The sequence below is a fragment of the Lygodium microphyllum genome, chromosome 9 (genome assembly GCF_053477565.2).
Source record: "Lygodium microphyllum isolate KBCC chromosome 9, Lygodium_microphyllum_v1.1.10, whole genome shotgun sequence".
Lineage (NCBI taxonomy): Eukaryota > Viridiplantae > Streptophyta > Polypodiopsida > Schizaeales > Lygodiaceae > Lygodium > Lygodium microphyllum.
In genome coordinates, this window is record NC_141143.1 from 113,685,063 (window position 1) to 113,709,589 (window position 24,527).

The 24,527-nt window shown below is 36.9% G+C and overlaps 1 protein-coding gene across 1 annotated transcript in view; it reads left to right on the forward strand.

Moving 5' to 3' along the window:
• LOC148031441 (UDP-glycosyltransferase 85A2-like) overlaps window positions 1-18,070 on the forward strand; it is a 34,373-nt gene extending 16,303 nt beyond the window's left edge. The window contains exons 2-3 of the mRNA XM_087684980.1: window positions 16,759-17,177; window positions 17,368-18,070. Of these exons, the coding sequence (XP_087541106.1) occupies window positions 16,759-17,177; window positions 17,368-17,904 (956 nt within the window). The 3' untranslated portion in view covers window positions 17,905-18,070. The remainder of the gene's footprint in view (window positions 1-16,758; window positions 17,178-17,367) is intronic.
• The last annotated feature ends 6,457 nt before the right edge of the window (window positions 18,071-24,527 follow it).

Here is a 24,527-nt window from a genome sequence, read left to right on the forward strand (position 1 = left end):
CTTGGTCTAGAGTAAGCTAGGGTTAAGTATAAAAGGTAGAGATGTAACTTGTGAGGGATCTTTTTGCCATTTTTCAAACAATACATGTTTTGAGGTTCCTTCCTCCCACAAACTAAGAGGGTGCATACTCTTAGCCACCAAGATATGGGGTGCATACCATGTCCCACCTTGACATGAGGTGAGTATTCATGTTGCAGCTTACATCTATGATTCTCAGCCTTCCTTGGCAATATTATTTCAAGCTTAGCTACCTTAGCTATGGCTAACTTGCAAACATGGTGTATTTCTTGTATTTCTTTGCAAGAATGGTGTATTTCATGAATTTCTAATTATCTGATTTACTATGAGAATTGGTTTATTACATTTGTATCAGAGCATGGACTTTGATCCATGGGAAGAGTTATTTTCTTGGAGAATTTATTCATAGGGACATGAACTAGTTAATTGGAGTACCAAGATTTGGTCACAGGGTTTGGTACAGTTCAAACCATGACTAGTCACAGATCTCTGCAACAAGTCGAGACTAATTTTGGAGGTTTCTTGAAGAAGATCTTGAGGAAGATGGAGGTTCTTGGCTGAAATAGCAGGACGTGGTCAAATGGAGGTCCATTTTGAAGGTTTTTGACCTTAACTGGAGCCTAATTGGGGTTACAGAGGTTAAATTGAGATTACTTTTGGGGACTAGTTTCTGTCTCTTCTTCCTCTCAAGCTTTTCTCCAAGAATCCATGGATTCTACTACTTCAATATTCTTCCAATGACCATTTCTCACTGAGGAGACATCAAAGCTTGACTCCTTGTGCTATGAGCTTCAGGTAGAGTAGCATATCACTTAAACTTGATGAGCTTGATCATCTAGGATAGAAGGAGCAGTTTGCGCAAATTATGCTGATTTCGAGCCTCTTCTACTCCACGAAAATTCTAGCCATGAAGCTTGTCTGTGATTATTGCAAGCTTTAACAGGGATTATTCAAGCATTCCAACAAGTATTCAATTCTATTTTCATTCTCTTGACCATTCTTGAGCTTTCAAACACCCTAGCTATGGCAGATTTAGGACAACAGTTGAACCAACATTGAAGATTTCTTACAAGATTAGAGCATTTCTTCTCTTGAAATGAGTCAAAACAGGGCAGCCACTTGAATTTTCAGAATTCTTGGACTTTGAAGGATGGTATCATGGGGCTTTTGATTCTTGATGCATCCTAAAGCTTCTATGCATGGGATTATATCAAGAATTCATGGTCTTGCATCAATATTGCAAGAATAGGGCTTCTTTTTGTCATTGGAAGTGTATGGATAGCATGTGCAAGCTTCAAAGATTCAATGGAAGAGTTCTTTATTAGGGATTGAAGTCTTCTACCTTTGTGGATGCTCATCATTGATTTCTTCCCAAAATTCCAGTCACATTTGGGCTACAAGGATCACTTATATCAAACTTTTGGATATTGGAGCTCTCTTGAAGAGATTAGGATCTATGAGCTACAATTTCATCATGGGAATTGAAATTTGAATGTATTCTTGGCTACATCAAGCGGGCGTTCAAGAATTTCAAGTCTCATATGGATATTGGAGCTTCCATAATCATCTACTTCAATAATACTAGAGGTATTTCTTAATTTTTCTCTTAATCCCTTTAAAATCCAATGCTTAAGCCATCCATTTGTTGAAAAGAGATAATTAAGAGTAATCTTATCTAACAAATACTATTTGATTGTATGTAGACTCAACTTAGGGCTGAATGATGTAATGCTGAATTCTTTTCATTTTACCTAATAAAAATCAATAGCCAATTGTTGTTAATCCCTTCCATTTGTTGGAGAAATTGTACTAATCCTAACCTTGAATGGCTTGTTGTGATGGAATGAAATATGACTGAAAATAAGATTCAATCGGTAAATGGAATAGAATTGTAAAGCAGTGAGTCACTGCTATAGGTATTCCTTACCCATATCCATTTCAATTCAGTCCTATTCCATCTTGTTCTTGCATATCATGAAATGGAAAGATATTGATTCAGCCATGCATATCATACTTTGATTGATACAATACTAGATCTGCCGTGTATATTCCAACCGAGGAAAAAGGTTGAAGTTGGACCAGATAGCAAGACAAAAGAGAGGTGACCCTCCCTTGCTATTTAAGACTTCGTAGGGGTGCACAACCTGGCCCAAAAGGAACTTCGCACACCTTTTGGAGTTTCAGAGCCCATTTAGATGCCTGTCCTACAGTTTTATCCCTCACCACAGGTGGTGGACCATGGAAGACCACTTGGGAAAGAGTGGATGAAGATTTGAAGACTAGGGGTACCAAATAGGGCAGTCTATGACATCCTTGGGCAGATTTACAAGCCTTTCCACACAGGTACCTATCATTTGCAAGGGTTTACTAGATACTTACAGGTGCCTTACAACCCATCACATGTCTATTAATTGCTTTGAAGTTCTACAAGTAATATAGGATTCATTTCAGGGTCAAACAGGGTTCCTACAGGGTGTTAATAGGTTGTAGGAATTCTCTGGACAGGTACAGAGTTCCTATTTTAGCAATCGGACATCGGGAGCAAAAGTAATGGCCAATTTACTAACAGGTGGTCTAGTGGACTACACCCAGATAGGCTGACTTGGATGCATTGTTTGAGTTTATTCTACCCATATACCCTATTACAAGGTGAGATATTACTAAATATCTAATATCCCTGATATATAAGCTTCATTTGGGTCAATAAACCATTGGCATTGGTGCAATACTAAGTACGCTATTGAAAGTTTTCTTCTCCACAGTCGTTTTGACAGTATTTATCCTTAATGGCCAAACACAAGAGAAAAGATCAAGTCATGGAGACCATTCAAGAAGATATCGAAGAATACATCAATGATCAAAACAATACTAATGAAGCCCTTAATCATGACCAAAAAGATGATGATATAAGGATTGGTAATGTCCATAGTGCACGGTTGGGTAATGATGGAAATCCCTTGTCTCATGAACTTTTTGAAGAGCACGTGTTTTCAAGAGAGATGAGTATGTTGAACTTTGGGATGCATGATCAATATAAGAAACTTTCCAAATCCCTAGGGAAGATTGAGAATACATCCAACAAAGTGGATGAAGGACTTCAGTAGCAGCTAGTCAAGTTCATGAAGAGTGGATTTGAGAATATACTAGCAACTATCAAGGATTTGAAGACTTAATCCACATCTTCTACACCAAATGAACCCATTATTCATATTGAAAATACTTTAGTTCAGCCCTCCAATATGAAAGGAAAGCAGATTGATCAACCTATTATGTCAACCTTTGAGAAACGAGAGCCATCTACATTGAGGGGTACTCATTATCGGCCACCAATATTATCAAAGCACCATGCTCGTCCTCAATTCAATCCAAGATGTGAGGCTACTTATGAAGAAGAGGAGGATATAAGAGTAGAGAATAATGAGGAGTTTCATGGATGTGACCCCTTCTACAAATATTTTCCCTCTCAATCTGCCATCAAGCAAAAAGAATTGAACTTTCATTATAAGAGTGGAAGATTTGATGAAAGAATGTGATTTCATGGCATCACCAACAAAGATAAGTCATTTTATGGTCAGCCCAATAATGGACAACATCATTCTTTTGGATTGGGACAACCAAATCATGGTGGTAATAATCCTAGACCAAATTCCTTCGGAAGAGATTCAATGAATAGAGATTTTTTGAGACAATCATCTTTTGGGCAGCATTCCAACAATTTCCAGCCAACTTATAATGAAAGTGAGTACAAAGAAAAGATTACCATTTCCAACTTCAAGGGGGATAATGCATCTCCAATGGAGTGGAAAGAATAGGTAAATAAATTGGAGATGTACTTCACACTTTTTCCTCGCTATGATGAAGCCAATATCTATTTTGCAGCACTCCATCTTGAAGGCTACACGCATACATGGTGGAGATATATGCAAAGAGTTGGTCACAATTTTGTTTCTTGGGAGGACTTTAAGAAGGCAATGTTGGAAGTGTTTGTCTCTCCAATGGAAAAAGAAAGATTGCAAAGAAGATGGTATGGTCTTCAACAAAGGGGCATGTCTATCCATGATTACTCTAATATGTTCCTTAATCTTTCTATGTACATTGAAGGGATTGATAATTTGGCCAAATTAAACAAATTTATATTTGGTTTAGATTTAGCCCTCTCTTCGGAAGTAGGTGTAATGCAGCCCAAGACAATTCGTGAAGCCATTTTATATGTTGAAAGGTATGGGCAGAAATATAGAAGTGATTCCATGGGAGTTTACCCAAAAAGTGCAGAGTATTCATTACCTAATCATCCTTCAAAGGTTGAAGCACATTTCAGCCAGCCAAGGGATGTTTATAGGCAAGAAAGCGAGAGAACTAGTAACTACAGCAGTAATTATAACAAGTTGCCTACATATCCAATGGTCTATGGATCAAAACCAAGTGGAGGAAATGGTTATAGACCAATGACTGAAGCAAAATAGAGCTTTGCAAGGATTGAAAATGCACAAAAGGGATTTCAGAACATCACTTACAACAAAGTTCTTTCAAATGAACAAATTAGAGACATGAGAGAAAAAGGGTTATGCTTCAAGTGTGGAGAAAAGTGGACACAAGACCATAGACTAAAATGCAAATCCAAAAATAGCAAGCTTAACTTTGTCATAATCGATGAGACGGATGAGGATAAAAGTGAAGAGGGGAATGTATTTCAGGTAGAAGCAAACCCTATGGTTGAAGAAATGCATGACGAAGAGGAAGGAAGTAATGATGAATTTTATGATATTGTGGACAATTTTCCTTTTGATCTGGGTGGTTCTTTATGTGCAATTTCTCATGATGCTTGGACCGGTTGTAAAGGAGAAAATACTCTTAAACTTGAAGAGCTGATCAATGGCAAAAAAGTTAATCTTTTGATTGATATGGGCAGCACCCATAGCTTCATTAATACCAAATATTTGCATGGGTTGAGATTGCTTCCTCAACAAATGCAAGTGCCATTGAAGATTCAAGCTGCTAATGGAGCTTTTGAATCAAGTAATGAAATATGCCTACACACTCTTATTACCCTATCTCCTTCATGTGTTATGGAAGTGAACTTGATCACTTTGGAAATGGGTTCCATAAATATTGTCATTGGTTGCGATTGGTTGAAAACCATTGGAAAGTTTTCTTTGGATTTGCAAAACATGTTGATGGAATTCCAATGGAATGGACAGCGTATGATATTGAAGGGCATTGGTCAAAAGCAAATGGAACTCATCTCTAGGAAGAAGATGTGTAAAGAAATCAATGCACGGTCATGCATATTCACTCTTTTGCTTGCGAAAGTGGATGAAGAGCAGTCACCAAATAAGCCATTATCTTCTTCAAAGCAAAAGGATTCAAGAATGGAAGAGCTATTTGAAGAATACAAATATTTATTTCAGCAACCGTAATCTTTGCCTCCAAAGAGAGAGGTGGACCACCCTATTAACTTGCTACCCACCACAAAACCCATCAACAAACCTCCCTATCGCTTGTCAAAGTTTGAAAGGGAAGAGGTAGGAAGACAAGTTAAAGAGTTTCTGCAAAAGGGTTTAATTCAGCCAAGTCAATCTCCGTTTGCCTCTCCTGTGCTCTTGGTAAATAATAAAGATGGATTTTTTTGAATGTGCATTGATTATAGAGAGCTTAACAAGTCCACGATGAAGAATAGATACCCGATTCCTCGCATTGATGACCTCTTGGATGAGCTCAAAGATGCAAAGGTCTTCACCAAGATTGATCTGTGTTCGGGTTATCATCAAATTTAAATGAAAGAAGGGGATGAATATAAAATAGCCTTTAGGATTGAAAGAGGGTTATATCAATTCTTGGTTATGCCATTTGGGCTTTCAAATGTGCCGCTACTTTTCAAGCACTCATGAATAAGATATTACATCCTTTCTTGTTCAAAACAGTCCTTGTATTCTTTGATGATATCCTCATTTATAGTAAATCCAAGGTTGAGCATTTGGTGCATGTTTGAAAGGTCTTTGACACATTAAGAAATACACTCTTTGCCAAAATGTCAAAGTGTTCTTTCATGGAAGATGAAGTGGAATACTTGGGTCACATTGTGAGAGAGAAAGGCATTTGTGTGGATCCTAACAAGGTGAAATGTGTCAGAGAGTGACCTACTCCTATGAATTCTACTTCTTTGAGAGGTTTCCTTGGATTATCTTCATTCTATAGGAGGTTTATAAAAAATTATGCTAATGTAGCGGCTCTTTTGATCAATAGGTTGAAGAAAGAAGCTTTCTTTTGGGACTCCATAGGCGACAAGAGTTTCAATGAGCTAAAATCTCTATTAGTATCAGCACCTATTCTTGTATGCCTGGATTTTTCTAAGGAATTCATTATATGTGCAGATGCTAGTGGAAGAGGAGTTGGGGCTGTTTGATATCAAGATCATGGAGTTATAGCCTATGAAAGTCGCAAGCTTGATGACAAGGAACGTCAACTACATGTCTATGAACAACAGATGTTGGTAATTTTGCATGCTATCAAAAAGCGGCATCACTATATATATGGTAGCCATTTCAAGGTGAAGAGCGATCATCGTATGCTGAAATACTTCCTTTCCCAACCAAATTTATCCCCTAAACAAAGGAGGTGGTTAGCTACTCTTCAAAGCTATGATTTTAAAATATCCTACATAGCTGGAAAAGATAATGTTATGGCAGATGCTTTATCATGTATGTGGGCATGTTCTTTATCTTCAATTTTAGTCATATACAAGGATTGGATTCATGACATCCAATAAGAATATTTTCTTGATGAGCAAGCATCAAAGATGATGAAGGAATTTCAGCAAGGAAAAGGAGAAGAGTATCCCAATTTTAATTGGCACAACGGTCTTTTATGGTATCATGGTAGAGTCTACTTGACACCACAATCCTCTTTCAAAGATCGTGTTTTGCATTAGATGCATTCTTCACCTTTAGCGGGTCATCATGGGCTATTCAAAACATTTGACAACATCCATAAGAGTTTCTATTGGAAGGGCATTTGGCGGGATGTTAAGGATTATGTGATGCAATGTCTTCTGTGTCAACAAAATAAAGACTCATCTCTTCTACCCGGCGGCTTACTTTAGCCACTTCCTATTCCTCAAGGCAAGTGGACTGATATCTCTATGGATTTTATTGTGGGATTATCTACAACTAAGCATGGGTGGAATAGCATTTATATAATAGTTGATCGGTTGACTAAATCAGCCCATTTTATCCCTACTAAGGCCCACTTTACAGTAAAGCAAGTGGCTCAACAATTCATGGACTGTATTTTCAAGCTTCATGGTTTTTCAATGAAGATTGTATTCGATCGTGACACTAAGTTTATGGGCAGCTTTTAGAGAAGTTTGTTCTCTTCAATGGGGACTCTTTTGACTCCTAGTACTGCATATCGTCCACAAACAGATGGGCAAACTGAAAGAGTTAACAAATGGCTAGAGGTTTATTTGAGGCACTTTTTCCATGAGACACAAAATGCATGGGACCAATGGCTCCATCTTACGGAGTTTTGTTACAATAATACTTACCATATGAGCATTGGAATGTCTCCTTTTAAAGCTTTATATGGCTACAAAGTACAAGTACCCTCCGTATTGTTTCATGAAGATGTAAATCCACAAGCCCATGAGGAGTTGGAAAAGATGGAGGCCCTTATGAAGCAATGCAAGGACAACATTCATAAAGATCAAGAGACAATGAAGGTCTATGCGGATGAGAAAAGAAGACATGTGGAGTTTAAGGAAGATGAATGGGTATTTTTGAAGGTTCCCAAGTCACGTTATGCTTCTCTTAAAGGAGGACACAACAAACTTGCTCATAGTTTTTATGGTCCTTATCGTATTGTCAAGTGAGTTGGGGATCTTTCTTATCAACTAGACTTACCTTCAAACACAAGAATCCATAATGTCTTTCATGTGTCTCAACTTAAAAAGTATGTGGGACCTCAAATTCAAGTTCTTGAAGAACTACCTCCCTTGGATGATGATGGTTTAATCATTTATGAGCCTGAGAAGATTCTTGGCAAAGTGGGAGAAGGTTCTAAGGAACCGTATTCTTGTTGAATACCTTATCAAATGGAAGGGCTTGCCTATCGAAGAGTCTTCATGGCAACAAACATCATATTTGGAACAATTTCCATGGCTTCAACAAATGGATAGTTCATAAACAGAGCAGTAAATCGCTTGCTGTATTAAATTTGTGAGAAAGTAAATTGACTTATTGGCTTCAAACTTTGATTTTGAAGGCATGGCTGGATACTACATGTTATCCTCTACATTTCTATATCTCGCACATGGAAATTGGCCACTTCTAGCTCAAGATATGGCCCATTTTGTACTACAGCCTGTTTTGGACAGTTTAAGTAGTCTGTTCCATTTATGTGATCCATCTTCATCAACTTCTCTGATCTTCATCAACATGGAGCTTTATTTCAGCATGATTCTAAATGCTTTAATCTATCTTTGTTATCATCCTTGTAATTTGTTCCCCATTCAGCTTTGAGGACAAAGCTCTTTTAGGTCGGGATGGCTTGTAATAAAGCATAAGTCACCTTAGTCTAGAGTAAGCTAGGGTTGAGTATAAAAGGTGGAGATGTAACTTGAGGGATATTTTTTCCATTTTTCAAACAAATCATGTTTTGAGGTTCCTTCCTCCTAACAACTAAGAGGGTGCATGCTCTTAGCCACCAAGATATGGGATGCATACCATGTCCCACCTTGACATGAGGTGAGTATTCATATGGCTACCTTGCAAACATGGTGTATGTCTTGTATTTCTTTGCAAGAATGGTGTATTTCATGAATTTCCAATTATTTGATTTTTTGTGAGAACTGGTTTATTACAAAATATTGGGATGTCATGAAGGGTATCATGAGATACCTGAAAGGCACAATAGATATGTGTATTTGCTATGGTAGCCAGGATACAGGAGTTGTGGGATACACACTCTAATTATGCAAGACATGCAAATAGTAGGAAGTCCACTTCTGGCTATGTATTCATCTATGCTGGAGGTGCTGTCTCTTGGATGTCTAGGGTTCAAAAGTGTACGGCTCTCTCTACCACTGAGGCCAAGTATGTTGTAGCCACTGAGGCTTGCAAGGAAGCCATATGGTTGGGCCGTTTGGTTCATGACCTTGGGATTGATACTATATATATGCTGCATTCGGATTCTATGAGTGCTATTCAGCTAGCCAAGAATCCAGTCTTCCATGCAAAGACAAAACACATTGAGGTGAGATATCACTTCATACGTGGGGTCGTGGAGGACGAGTCTGTTGATCTTGTCAAGATTTCCACTGACAAAAATCTTGTAGATCTGCTCACGAAAAGCCTCACTACTAAGCACTTTGCCTTCCTCAGGAGATTGATGGGTGTTGGATGAGATGATGTTTTTCGTCATCTTGTTGTGCATGTGTACGTTGTACTATCTTTTATTTTTCTTTTCACTCCTCACTGGGAAAAATTTTCCTTTAAGTGGGAGGTTGTTGGGGGTGAATGCGCCTCTGTCTAGATACCTATGTATTACTACATTGACAGTACCCACCACTGCACACAACATGTGGCAAGCGCCTGTCACCGTCACTTTATTCTTTATTCTTTTAGTGATAGTTTGAATAAAGGAAGGCCCAGTCACACATTGTGACAGTTGGAGTTCCCATTTGGTCTCTCTCTCTCTCTTTCTTGCTCTTGCTTTCCTGCCATAGCTCTTCTAAGCAAGCTTCGATCCTTCTCTCCTTTCAACTTAATCTTGCTACACTATTGTTGGGGATTGAAGTCTGGGAAGATCTTGGAAAGATGTTCATATCTCAGAAGAATTATGTATGGGAGATTTTGAAAGCATTTGGCATGACTAAGTATAAGAAGATAGCTACACCTATGGAGGTCAATTTGAAGTTATCCATTAAGGATACATCAGCATTAGCAGACATTGGAAGGTACATGCGGTTGGAAAAATTTCTCATATTTATGCAACACTAGGCCATTTATTAGTTTTGCTATTAGTTTTTTGAGTAGTTTCTCAAAGAAACCATGAGAAATTCATTGGAAAGCTAGGATGCATATGCTCAAATACTTGAAGGGAACTGTTCACTATGGTATCACATATAGTTTTGGAAGTTCTCTTGTGGGAAACTTTGACTCATACTAGGTCTATAACAATGATTTTAGGAAATCAATTTCAGATATGTTGCTCTTTGGGTTCATAAATCTTCTCTTGGATCAATAAGAAGCAACCAATAGTGGCATTTTTTTCTACTAGAGCAGAGTACAAAGTAGTTTGTTTTGTTGTTATATAAAGCATTATGGTTAAGGAGGATCCTATAGCATATGAGAGTGCAGGATGAAGATCTAATATTGCTAAGATGTGACAATCAAAGTTGCATTGGCATTTACCAAAAACCCAATATTTCATACGCACACCAAACACATTGAAATCCAATATCATTATGTGCATGATTTGATCGAGGATAAGATAGTAGAGCTTGACTAATGTCTTGGAGAATAAAGCAAATATATTCACCAAAGCAGTTACAAAGGATCTAATTTGATTTTATCTTTAGATACTTGAGATTCGACCATGTAGTTCACATTTTTTATCTTCAAAGATTCGGCATTGGGCCAAGGATGTAGTTCATCTCTGGGACATTGGGGGGGAGGTTCTTAGATATGCTTAATATACCACCCTCATAAGGTGTCACCAATGATCCATGGCTCTCTAAATTCTTAGGCCCCCGTTATGAGGAGAAGCCAAGTGTGAGCTGCCTAAACATTAGCTAGGTGGATCCTAACTTGTATATCAAATGAGATCTATGTGATATGATGACAAAAAGGTGACCTTTGTAGATCTAACCTTTGGATTAGAACAAATAGTTATACTAGTAGCAACTCGAGGCACAAAACATTGAGTTGTGGGATGTGGGAATTATTAAGGACCCCTATTTTGGGATTCGAGGGTTGGGGGTTCTCAAGGGGGACTAGTGATCCCCATAGTGGGGATAGTGCTCCAAACTCAATGATAAAGGAAATATTTCCTAGAATATTCCTTGGCCGGCTAGGAAAGATTGATGCTCGAACATGCTGACGATACTACATTCCCATGCTATAAAAGGAAGACTCGTCCAAAGTCTTCATTAATCTCTCTTTCATCTAGTCACAATTCTTTCAACGAGTCTCAAGGTCTCCATGTATCATCTGTTTAGATTGCTATTTGAGCTTCATAGTGGAAACATACTTGGAAAGTGCACCTATAAGAAATCATTTATATAATGTGTTCAAAGGGTATTAAGAAATATCCTTTCTTTGCATGCTATAAGGCCATAAAATGACCTCTTTTAGGATTTCCCTTAATATTCACTCGTTTTCTAAACTATTCACCATTGATCAATCAAATATTTACCTACCTATCTATAAACTGAAACTCATAGGGATCCCTTATTTTTCACCCTGAGAGGAATTGGTGAATAAAAAATTTATTTTATAAAATCTAGCTCCAAAGCCAACATATGTCATGGGGCGCTAAGATATAATCCCATCTAATGTGGTCCAAGGCCTTATCCAAGCCCATATTTTAGCAATGTGGCTGCTTAACCATTCTCAATCACATAATCCATTGTAAATCTCAAGTTCAAAACTCCATCATGTATTCTCCTTCCATTAACAAAGCCATATTGATTAGAGTGAAGAATTCAAGGGTGATACATACATATGCTACATCCCTTAGATTTAGAGAACTCCTTACAAGAAAGGTTAAGCATTGTGAGAGGCCTCTAATGACTTGGTTTTAGCCTCTCCTATATAGCTTAATTAGTCCCTCCTTGATTTGTTGACTAATCACTCTGATGGCTTGAAATGATTCTAGAGATCAAAAAGATCCAAGAGACATACATCCAAAATGGTAAGATAAAATTTAACTTGAAAACTATCAATCCCTACTAACAACTTCCCTTCTTCTTAGATTTCAATATAAATAGAACATTTAGTATAAAATGATCTATCAAGGAGAAGCATAACTTTTGAAGCTACATTTTCAATCATGAAGCTAGAACATATGTAGAGGGTTCTTATGGCTTACTAGATAAGAAACAAGAAGAGCAAACATGTGTGTTTGGAAAACAAAGGCCACATCCCAAACATTATCGAACAAGGGTACCATTATTAGCTTGAACAAAACTATTGATTCCTTCTAATGATTTTCTTTGAGAACTTGAAATAACAATAATTTGGCACATCTACCATAACATCTCAAAGTACCCTTAACTAAACATTTTTAACCTTTTCAACATAAGATTGCTAGGTTTATCTTTTAGCGAAAAGAAGCTTGAGATCTTGCAACAAAAAAAACCTCGTATCTTTAAGCTTTAGCCTTACAATGACCACACTATTAGAGTACTCAATAATGGCTTGCATGAAAGCTTGCCATCTTTAGACAAGGTTTAGAGAGTACTCAATAATAACTTGCATGAAAGCTTACCATCGTAAGACAAGGGTCAGATGCCCATAGCTATAATACTCCACTACCTTGTAACATTTAGAACAAACTAGGTATCCTATAATAAGGACAACTTTAGCTTGGAAGGAAGAGGACTATTAATAGATTTGGTATCTAGGTTACAATTTACATTATTTAAAAATCATATTTATGTGAATAATAGCCAAAATTTACATTAGCCATCAAAATTCAAGTGTATAATCCGGTGATACATCACCATTTCAAGATATAGCCAAACAACGCTTACATTTCAACTGAATTTCTTTTAATCAAAACAAAATTCAATTGAAAAGCTTTTGATTTCAAAGCTTTACTTATGTACAAAGGAAACCTCATGTTGTTATAAGTAGATTTACCAAGTTGCAAACCCTTGTGTTCTTGCATCTAACTTGAATTGTATAAAACTTACATAGTAAATGAAAGTTGTAGTTTTAGAATTATCCTAATGTTGTGTTAGAGGTTATCCTAGAATTATCCTGATGTTTTGTTAAAGATTATTAGACACATTTTGATCATTTTGATTTTTCAATATCATCATTTTATGTTTGAGATTTTCTAATACTTAAATATGATAATAGAAAATTCAATAATTTATTTTATAGATATATAAAGTAGTTAAATGGTTAAATTAGTTATTTTAATAAATATTTAATTAATTATTGTAAATAACTAATTTATATTAATTATCAATTAACATACACATTTGTGTGTGTGTGTGTGTGTATAACTATTTTTTATTTAAATCAACGTATAAAATTTATACATGAAAAATTGGAATATAAGTTAATAAAATAGTCTAAATACTTTCAATTTCAAATATATATTATTTGTTTTTTTAATTGAAAATCTTGTTATATGAAAATACAACCATTATTCATTAAAAGCTCAAATAATGGAATATCATTCATATACAAACCATTATTTTAGTAAACTAATACTACCTCATTCGTGGCACACATTCTCTTGGCTGCCATCACAATAGGGATGTGATCATAATCAAGCACTTCATGTAGTAGATAAAGTTGGCCCCTGCACCACCCCCCCCCACCCCCGGCTCTCCTAAGAATCACATGCATCATATATCCTATGCAAACATGTGTCCCTCCATGTGTGGTTGGAGTGTGTCAATCATGCCAAGTGAAGGGGATTTCATCATTAAAGCAATCAAGAAAGCATCATCTTTAAGTTGATTATGTAATGCAAAAGATCCCAAGTACCTACAATCATAATCCAATCTCCCTAGCAAAGTTGCTGGAGATGTTATCTTCTACATTGTTCACAAAAAAAGAGCTCTTTCAATAGAATCACTAGGAGCTTATATCGAGTGAACATCTATCTCTTCTTCATTTTTCTATACTACACACAACACTACAACAATATTTCCATCTTTCAAAGCAAGACAATCATCCATCAATAGCTTCACTTTTTGTATAGCCACAATATTTTTCTATACTACACACAACACTACAACAATATTTCCATCTTTCGAAGCAACACAATCATCCATCCATAGCTTCACTTCTTGTATAGCCACAATATCAAGCTGACACTACTTCAAATGAAAACCTTTGTAGATTCATTTGCACCAGATCCCAAAACCTCACTATCTTTTGAAGTAACTACCTAAGGCAAAACTAGAGAGTTTGATGGGGTGCGCTCTTATTGTTTGTTAAACTTTTAGATGGTTGATTAATCTTTATAGAAATCTCCACAATCATGAGATCTTCTTTGTTATCTTCAAGAGAGCTTCAAGTCCAGTTCTTTACATGCACTCTTAGGCCGAATGACCCATTTCTCTACACAAATAGCATGCCTTGGGGAAGTGTGCAAACTTTACATTTATAGAAAGCTCAATTCCATTAGCATTAGAAATCTCCAAAATTTAAAGTGGATCTTTTCTCCAATCCTATAGTATTTTGGCTCCTTTATTTGGAAATGAATTTTTTGGCATATGCAATACCTTTTCAAGGCTCTCAACAATAGTAGAAATCTCTCGTTCTAGTTAGCCAAGTGGCAAGGAAAGGAGATCCACATAGAACATTCACAATTAAGAATACTCTCAAGAGTGAAACCAAAAAATCAAGGAATAGTATAAACATAATCACCCTTATGGCCAACATAATGCCTCTTAATAGAGGATACAAGTAAGGCAAAATTGAAACCATTTCCCACTTGAAACTCAAATTGATGCATTATTTGTTAGGAACTTTTGGTAGAAGATAAAGGGGAATACAAGCCATGGAATATAAGATGCACCAGTGTTTAAAATAAGGAAGAAAAAATGTTGCAATAGCTCAGAAAAATATTTCTAGTTTTCCCCACCAAGATAACACGACTTGATCCTATCTTTTGGACTTTTGCATGTTGGTGGGAAGAGGTTTCTCCACCTTGAGAATGCTAGCAATATCCAAACACTAAAGAATCATATATTACAAAGTTGCATGCATGCATGCATGGCACACACACAAATGGAGAGAGAGAGAGAGAGAGAGAGAGAGAGAGAGAGAGAGAGAGAGAGAGAGAGAGAGAGAGAGAGAGAGAGAGAGAGAGAGAGAGAGAGAGAGAGAGAGAGAGAGAGAGGTTTGCAATGGTGTGTTTATGTGGGCATGGGGAAAGAATTTCACCATTAATTTGTGACAAGAGAAAAGGAGGAGAAAATTAGACATATTATCAATTACTAAGGTGGATCACTTGCGACACCAATCATTAGATTGATTTGGCCATTTCTTTGTGTGTGTGTGTGTGTGTGTGTGTGTGTGTGACACATTTTAAACAATGATATTAAGCATATCAAATGGGCTAGCTTGATCTTTAATAAAGACGGTTATGCTAGGATTAGCATCAATGCTATCTCTGGTAAGGATTTGAGTTGAGGTTGGAGGCATCAAAGTATGTCAGCATGTTAATCCTTTTTGAGAGCATAATTGATGGTGAAATGTATTTGTGACATTTACTTCATTTAGAGAGTTTGCAAATATGACAGTATAAATATTTCCTCTTGAGATTTGTGCACTTTTACCCAACCTTATGCACATAGTGCACCATCTATTGTTCATCAAACACATCACCCATCCCTTTTCTGTGAGAAAAGGGGGCTCACAAGAATGCAAACCAAGTGACATATACCCTCACGAGCTTTCCAAATTTGCAACCGTGCAACACAAAGTCAGTGGGGTCAACTAACATGTCATTTGATTCAAAATTCTCGCTGAACTTAAGGTTAGGGCTTTTCTATTGGCCACCAAAGATGTTCTTTGTGAATAGTGGCCATTTTGAAGACCATCTTTAGCCATCCATGTGAAATCGTTCAATCTCAAGAATTTTCTTTTCTTATTACACCTTACATGATAAACTACCTGTATGTATGAGAGATATTTTTAATAGCTTATAATTGTAAAAGTGTAAGAAGTTCAATTGATAAAAATTTTGCCTTTCTTTCTTTTGTCAAATGATTTTTTTTTCATTTTTCAATGGAAAAATAAAAATTAAGTCTTTGAGCATTTGTTAACATATCAATCATCCACTAATATAAGTGCACAATCTTTAAAAGAAGTCTCATTAGACAATAACGTTTGTAATTTGGTTGCCTGTCTCACTATGGAAATTGATTGATTGATTAGAGAGAGAGTGTGTGTATGTGTGTGCACATGCACGCATGTGTTAGTGCATGTGCATGTGTATGTGAGGGTGCTATATTGCAATGTTCATGAAATGCATTTTTGAATGTAAAAACTTTCGACTTCAATAATTTGTAGGTTTTTTCTTACATACAAATTGATCTTAGATTTTAAAATTAGAAAACCTTCCTTGAAAAACTTTCAAGTTTCGATGGCAATCTAAAAATTCACTCGATATGAAACCTCGATTTTGTGAAAACTGGTTTTCAAGAGGTCTTTCAAAATTGTTATCAATGCTCCACTATTGGCTAGGTCATGAAGATGGATATTGTAATGGGAGTGCTTGTAAATAGTTTATGATAGATATGTTGCAGTATAAAGCAATGTATATTGACTTGGTGTTGCTTGAATCATTCCACTTTGTGACAAAGGTTTGGGCGCCCCTTGACTACCAGTATTGATGTAAACCCTAATATTCAATTAATACAAAAATCATCCAAAAGTGTTGATATTATAACTTTCCATTGACTTGCTGTCGATGTTTGAACGTTTCATGTGCTGGACGTATATTATAGGGAAGTCCAAAGTTAACCACGTGTTGGATGTACATACTATATAGGGAAGGAGGGCCGGTCCGAGCTTGTGACGAGCATGGCAGGGGTGGTGCCACTACGCCTGTCGGAGCTCATCTCGTTTTTTGAGGACGACGAGGATTGGCTGTTCAACTGGTGCGCCAGTCAGTTTGCTGGCGACGAACCGGCCAAAGCTGCAATGAACCTGGGCAACAACATCTACGAGCTCGAGAAGGACGCGGTACACGCCTTCCAGTGCCACGTCCGCTCTTTTCTACCCATCGGCCCGCTCTTCTCAACCTTCTATATTGACAGCTCATCATCCACATCGACTGCGCTGGCCTGCCACGCCTCCACGAGCCTGTGGCCGGAGGATCGTAGTTGTGGCAGGTGGCTCGACGGGCAGGCTCGGGGCTCCGTCGTGTACGTCTCCTTTGGGAGCATTGTGCAGATGGAGGCGCACCAGGTAAGGGCTGGGGCTGGCGAACAACCTACAATACACTGTGACGGCTGAGAGAGAGAGAGAGAGAGAGAGCGCATGAGCTTCGCTTGGTTATGGTAGAATTAGCAAACTACGTAGATTACTAATAGTGCGACAGAATTACGAAAGTAATTATCGTGTTGCCTGCCAACCTTTTCATGCGTGCCGCGCCCAGGTGCGGGAAATAGCCCTCGGCCTCGAAGCCAGCCCCCAGCCCTTCCTGTGGGTCTTCCGCTCTACCGTCGACGACCCCGCCACCCGCTCCTTCCTCGACTCCTTCCAGCAGCGGACCCGCCACCGAAGCCTTATCGTCTCATGGGCACCCCAGCTTCTCGTCCTCTCCCACCCCAGTACCGCCGCCTTCCTCACCCACTGTGGCTGGAACTCTCTCACTGAGGCCATGTATGCTGGACTCCCCATCCTTGCCTTCCCAGGTGCCTTCGGTGAGCAGAACATGAATGCCCGCTATGTTGTGGACGTCTGGAAGACTGGCTTGCAGATCAAGCGACCAGACAGCCATCACGTTGTGACACACGAAGAAATCTCCACAACCATCACCACCCTGATGTCAAGCCCAATAGGTGACCAGGTTAAGCAACGAGCTAAAGAAGTGGCTCTACTAGCCAGAAACGCTCTGTCTAAAGGAGGCTCATCGGACCAAAACCTAGATGTGTTTATTAAGGGTGTAAAAAACTTAGCACAAGCTCATTGATCAACTAGGTTGACACTCCTTGCAGCTAGGTCTACATAGTAATAGTTTTCTTCGAAAACTCACAAACTTTATTATTCCATCCCTCATGGAGGGCTATTTGTTAATTAAACATAATCGTGAATAATGCAAGACAAGGGACCCCTTTTTTATAAGGTTATTTCACTATGTACTTTGATCTTCTCGGTAAGTTTATTTAAATAACACTCACAACGAAACTTGTTGTAGTGCTTGAGATAAAGAGTACCTTGCAAAACATAAAATAGGAAACTAGAAAGTTGCTGGGTCAAAATTTGAGATAGTGGCTTTTACATTTAATTAAATTTTAGGCTTAATAATTAACATATTACTTCATAAAATCACAGCAGTATTAACACAAAAACACACATGAACATGCTATACAAGTAGCATGTCAAAGAGCTAATACACATCTCTTTGTTGTTTCATAATTATTGGGAAAAGTATCATTCCCCAATCTTTTGGGAAGATATGCACTTCGATGAAAGCATGGTTAGCTGGTATCAAAAAGTGACACCACTTTTCAAATGGTTTGTGGAGGGGAGTTTCAAGATTAAAAGAGGGAAAAACTTTAGAAAAGTGGAACATTGAATATCCACATCCTTTTTCTTGTGTTAACGGCCCAATGGATTGGGCCACCATTTCTCCTCTCACTCCAGATATTATAATTGAAAGCTACACACACACACACACATACATCTCACCTTGTTTATGATATCATCCTTTGTGTGTGTATGTGTATGTGTGTGTGCGTGGGATCTATCCTGCATGTGTTGCAAGTGTTCAACCCTAGCATAATGGATGTTCAACTCCATGATCATTTTCATGTCTTCTTATTCTCTTTCTATGGCTTCATGCTAGTTGGGGCCTTATCTGCACTTCATGTTCTCTTCTTTAGAGAATACAAAATTTTCCTCTATATCAAAAAGCATATAATTCAAGTTAAATATTAGATTGTATCTAATGATGTTCTCCTTCTTAATCCAGAAAACTATTTCCATGTTCAAAGCAGTTTTCCTCTTCTTCATATTACAATTTTTCATTTTCAAAAATCACTTTTTTCATGTCTATTCATTTGCATTACTAGTACTTTCTTTTCTCTTGCATGGTCTCTATTATGATTCAAAGTATTTTTGTAGTGTATAAAAGTACTTCGTCTTGCATAGATCATGCTTTCTCTCATTCAAGCAGTACTTTCTCATATTCAAACAATTCCTCTTTTTCAAAAAGCACATTTTTTCCTTTTGAGAATAGTTTATTCATGTCCTTTCATATCAAGTGCATGTAGAAAAGCACTTGATTTTATCAATTAACACTTTGTGGTATGTAATGCAAAGGCCTTGCATAGGAAAGAAAGCACATAGTACACATAAATCGCCTTTTTTTCTTATGGAAGCATGTTTCTACTCCCATAAGAGTTTTTTCCATTACATATAGTGCATTTTAATTTTACAAAGTGCTTTTCAGTTTTACAAAGTACTTATCCAAATTCGAAAGCAGTTGTGTATATTAAATAGCCATTCTATAAATTACTTCGCATTTTGAAAGTACTTTTGTATTTTGAAAAGTACTTTTGTGTTTTGAAAGCACTTTTATATTTTGAAAAAAACACTTTTGTATTTTGAAAGCTTCAAAAACACTTTCATATTTTAGAAAGCTCTTTTGCATTTTGGAAAGCAATTTTGTATTGATTTTTCTATTTTTGAAAGTAGTTTTTTAGTTTGGAAAGTATTTTCGATAGCGTCTTTCTATTTTCATAGGTAATTGTATATCTTAGAAAGTATTTTTCCATTTTTTCAATCTCTTTTTTAGTTTTGAAAGTATATTTTATATTTGAAAATATTTTTAATATCTAAAAGCACTTTTCTAGTTTCGAAAGCACTTTTCCATTTTCGAAAGCACTTTTCTTTTTCTGAGAAGAGTCGTCATAAAATTTGTTTCTTTCATCGAGGATTTACTTTTTGGTCCATTTGTAGTAAGCTCAATCGTATTTATATCTTTCTTCTCGAGAAATCTAGTGATAACCAGTGCTTATTTCCTTAAAAACATATGTAGCATAATATTTTTTTACATTGTGGCATGCATACAAAGATTTTCAAGAGATTTAAGGGAACCTATCCTTATGTTTAGATCTCTTTGACATGTTTTGAGGGCTTGAAGCCATACTTTGTACAATCATTCAAAGATAGGTATACTTGTGTATTCTACTTGCACAATAAGGCAGTTTGTTTAAAATGGGCTCACATCTCTCTAGGAGTCTTTGATTCACTCTAAACCTGGAGGGTCTGCATTTCATGATAGCAAATACATTTTTGGGATTTTTTCTCAATGTGGCATTGCAAAATTAGCCTTGTTCCCGATGGAGATTAGCAATACATCATTCTTGCTATCAATTAAGGTGTTTTAAGACATAGAAATTGGACTTAATGAGAGTGGTAAAAAGAAGAAGAGGAAAGATCTCTCAGTGGAGTAAATGGGGTGCTTAGAATTCATGTCCCTCTTTTGAAAGTGAAGACCAAAAGCTTTAGTGTGCATAGCTTCATCTATAGGTAGCAAAGTCAACAATTTAAAGATTGCATAGCAAGGTTTCGTGATGATGTAGTAATCAAAGTGATTGACTTTACAAAGAACTATTCCTTCAGAGAACAAAACAAAATATAGTCTATGCACTAATACTATGACCATGTCACAATATTGGTGCATATAAGTTATGTTCATTACAATGAAGATGTGAAAAAACTTATCACTTCTATATCTTTGATGGCAAAATACATGACACATTGTTTATCCAATGCTATTTCCTTTTGCATGATAGGTGGTTAAATGATCACGGGTACAAGTTGAAACATCATTGGGGGTGGTCTGATGGTTGTGCAACATAATTCAAGGGCACAAAGCATCCATTTTATTTTGTGGCAAGATACTTTGATATGACTAGTCTAGAGATGTTTTGGAGTTATCCATGCTCTCATGACATGAAAAGAGAGAGCATGATGGTGCTTATGTTGAGAAAAAGCAAGAATTGATACATGGACAACTCAAACAAAATAGATCCATGCTAAGACGTGTGTCGAATCAAGTTTCTTTCTTGACGGAAAGGTATTCTATCAATGGTGTGAACAAAGTTTTTTGGGAGGTCAAGTTAGGTGATGTGGATAGAGAAAATTAGTGGGATTGCAAGCGCATATCCAAGTCCCACTCCATGCATTTAGTAAATGGATATATATTCACCAATACAAATTCTATAAGATGTCAAGAACTATCATGCTTCTATGACTTATGTATGGATGAGTATTGGAGAAGATGTAGAAACAAGCATATTGTGAAGAATTGGGAGTACCACACCATTGAACCCCTTGCTAATGATGGACATGAAGATAATAGCTCTAGTGACAAAGGAGGATATTGGTCTTCCAGCATATGCAGGGCACCTAGATGTATTGAGTGACGCCTTGTCTATTGGGGACAACTTTGATGTGAATGTGGAGGAAAGCCCAGCCAGGATAGAATTTTTCATCATTAAATTCATTTCAACCAAGGAGAAGCTAACTCGAGGACGTTCTGATAATAGGGGTAATGTCTTGTTGCTAGCACACTTGTTGGTGATCGGTGGGCACTACTATGAATGAGTGCATAAAGAAGTCTAGCAGTTGCTATATTAACACTTGGTTCAGGCCATCAAGTTCCATATGGAGCCTGTACTACCTGGTCAGACAAACATGTACAAGTTGAATGAAGAGACAAAAAGAAAGCACGCATTTTAATATGTAAATTGACTTGGTTTATGAAAATGACAAAATCCCCTTGCTCACAATTTCAAGGTTGTGTCAGTTAATATTCTAATTCTGGACATAGTTGCATTCATACTAATATGATTGGAATTCCAGACATATGAAATGTACCTGAAATGAAGACATTTCATACTGGCTCTTCTTTAGGGCAAGAGAAAGAATACTCTACTTGTTGGATTTCGAGAAATCACTAGTATTTGTTGATTTATATATCTGAGTCTATAGTCTAGAAAAGTTGAATGGCTGATATGTTGAATATGATGAATCTTTTGCTATGAAATATGAATAGTTTAGTCGATTTTGCTCTCGGATGATTATATTAGGTTATCTAGTAAATATAATTGAATTAAGTATTTTACTATGGTTGTTAATTAGATTGCTATGTCTTGTATATATGAGTAGATTCATTTACATAATCCTTAAAAATTTGAATAAGAAATTAAGGCAAGGTCTAAATCATACTCCAATCATGCTTTCATACCCATTTGTGTATGTCATATGGAAACATCATGTGAAAGAACTATGAATATGGTGATTAGTTAACATAGTAACAAATAAAAGAAAAACATAAGATTTGCAATATAATGTATAATGTTATATCACTATAATATATGCAATGCTTCAGGCTTTACATTTAGTATAATACAATGATATACAAAAAATTGGGAAGGAGAAACATTTGAGTGAATACATATAGCATACCAACTTGTAAGCATACACATACAACATACCACAAAAGCAATTCTAGGATATTTATTGACAATCTATAGGCATGTCAGAGAGAGAACCAGGGAGAGAGAAAGATGAGAGAGAAGATTACAGAAGAGAGAGAAAGACTGCAGGAAGAGAGAGAATAAGAGTGACGAGGAGAGAGAAAGACTAGATTTAGAGAGAGAAAGACAAGAAAGATGAGGAAGCCATAGAAGCTGTGAGCAAGAAGGGAGAGAAAGACTGTAATTGTATTAATGTGTCAAAAAGATATGAAAAATTACATCTTCTCTTCTTTTATACCAATGTCAGTGTGACATGGCATATTATCAACATTTTTAACTATTCCCAACTTCTTACAATCCATCCCTTCCCAAAAGTTTTTGTCCTAAAAAACAAACCTAGAAACAACTAGAGAGGAGATGGATAGAACAGAGTACTACTCTGTTTTACAGCTTTACAAATGGGAAATTAATGAAGAATGACCATTACAAGAGCTGAATTTGAAGAACGGAAGTAAGGCTCAACTATATACATGATTTGAAGTACTTCAAAAGCAAATGGAGCCATAAAATCTTCAACAAATAGTCCCAGAACAAAGTAGACAGCTTGCTGAATAAACAGTCCCTGCTGGACCAAATCTGCCATAACTTTTGATAGAAGTGTCCAAATGAGATGTACCATATATCAAAACGAAGCTCTTGAAGAGTACTATAAGCCCATGTAGATAGCTTGATTTTGAAAATTAGGTACAATAAAAACTGTTCTAAAACAGCGTGCTGTCCTGAACCAATCTGCATCAATATTAGCTCCATAAGCAATAGGCTTCAGCCACCAATGTCTCCCTCAAGTATGGATACTCATCCAATATAGAATCAGGTCTCCAAGAAGCCTCTTCAGAGGGTAAACCTCTCCATTTGATCAAATATTCCACAATAGATCGTGATCGAAGCTTCTTTTCACGCTGACCTATAACAGCCTCTGGGATGTACTGAACAAGACCATCTTCATCAATAGGTGGCAACTCATCAACTATATCCACTGGATCACCATAATAGAGCTTGAGCTGACTAACATGAAAGACGTTATGAATCTTTGTAGAAGAGGGAAGCTCTAGTTTGTATGCCAAATCTCTAATCCGCTTAAGGATCCTGTAAGGGCCATAAAATCTGTGGGCAAGCTTATTACTGAATCCATCTTTCAACGTTGTCGTAGAGTTTATGCAAGAGCTGCAGAACACGGGGTTCAAGAAATAACAAGGAAAGAGGCTAACAAGAAGAACTCAAATTTTTTTATGCCAAAGTACTCTATATTGTTTGTCAAGTAAATTACATGAGGTCCAAGTTCAGAAAAATCTGTAGTATCTCATAAATTGTTTTGCATTCAGGTGTTTGAAGACAGTTATGCCTTTGGCACATGGGCTTGAAGAGACTTGAAGAGTTCTGCTGGAATTTTTTAGACACGAAAACTTTCACACCTTCCATATATTTGACTAATGTATCAGCTATGGAGAATACTGTTTCCTGCCTCAGAAAGTATAAATCTGCTTCTGCTATCGGCAAATATTTGATTCAGTAAACAGCTTGTAGCTTTTCAACCCATAGGTTTGAGGATTCACATTGAGCAGATCACTTTCCTTTTTGGATACACCATCTACAATCAACTTTCTTTAGGCATTGTTTAGGTCTCCCTTGTTTTAGGAAAAATCACAACTCATCCGAAGTATAATCAAGTTCAGATTGTTCATTTATCTCCTGGAAACATGCTGCATCCCATGGATAGGGGAACTTCAGCACAGCTGCTGCATGTGGAGAGTCCCAAGTCTTGTAAACAAACACTTTGATTGGAGGCCGTGATATTTTCACAACCACCTGCAAGTCTTCTTGTGCATCTGTGTTCCTTAACTGATGGACATAATTGACAGGGATAGTAAATGTGGTGTTCGAGGAGATGATGTGTTCTTTTGGTTGCCCTGGAAATTTTGTTTTAGTTTCAGTTTCCAGAAAAATAGATCCTTTCCCTTTCAACACTAGAAAAACTTCTTCGCAGGAGTGCCTATGAATTGGAGTTTCAGATCCTGGAGCAAATGTTTGAAGCCAAACTTCAACC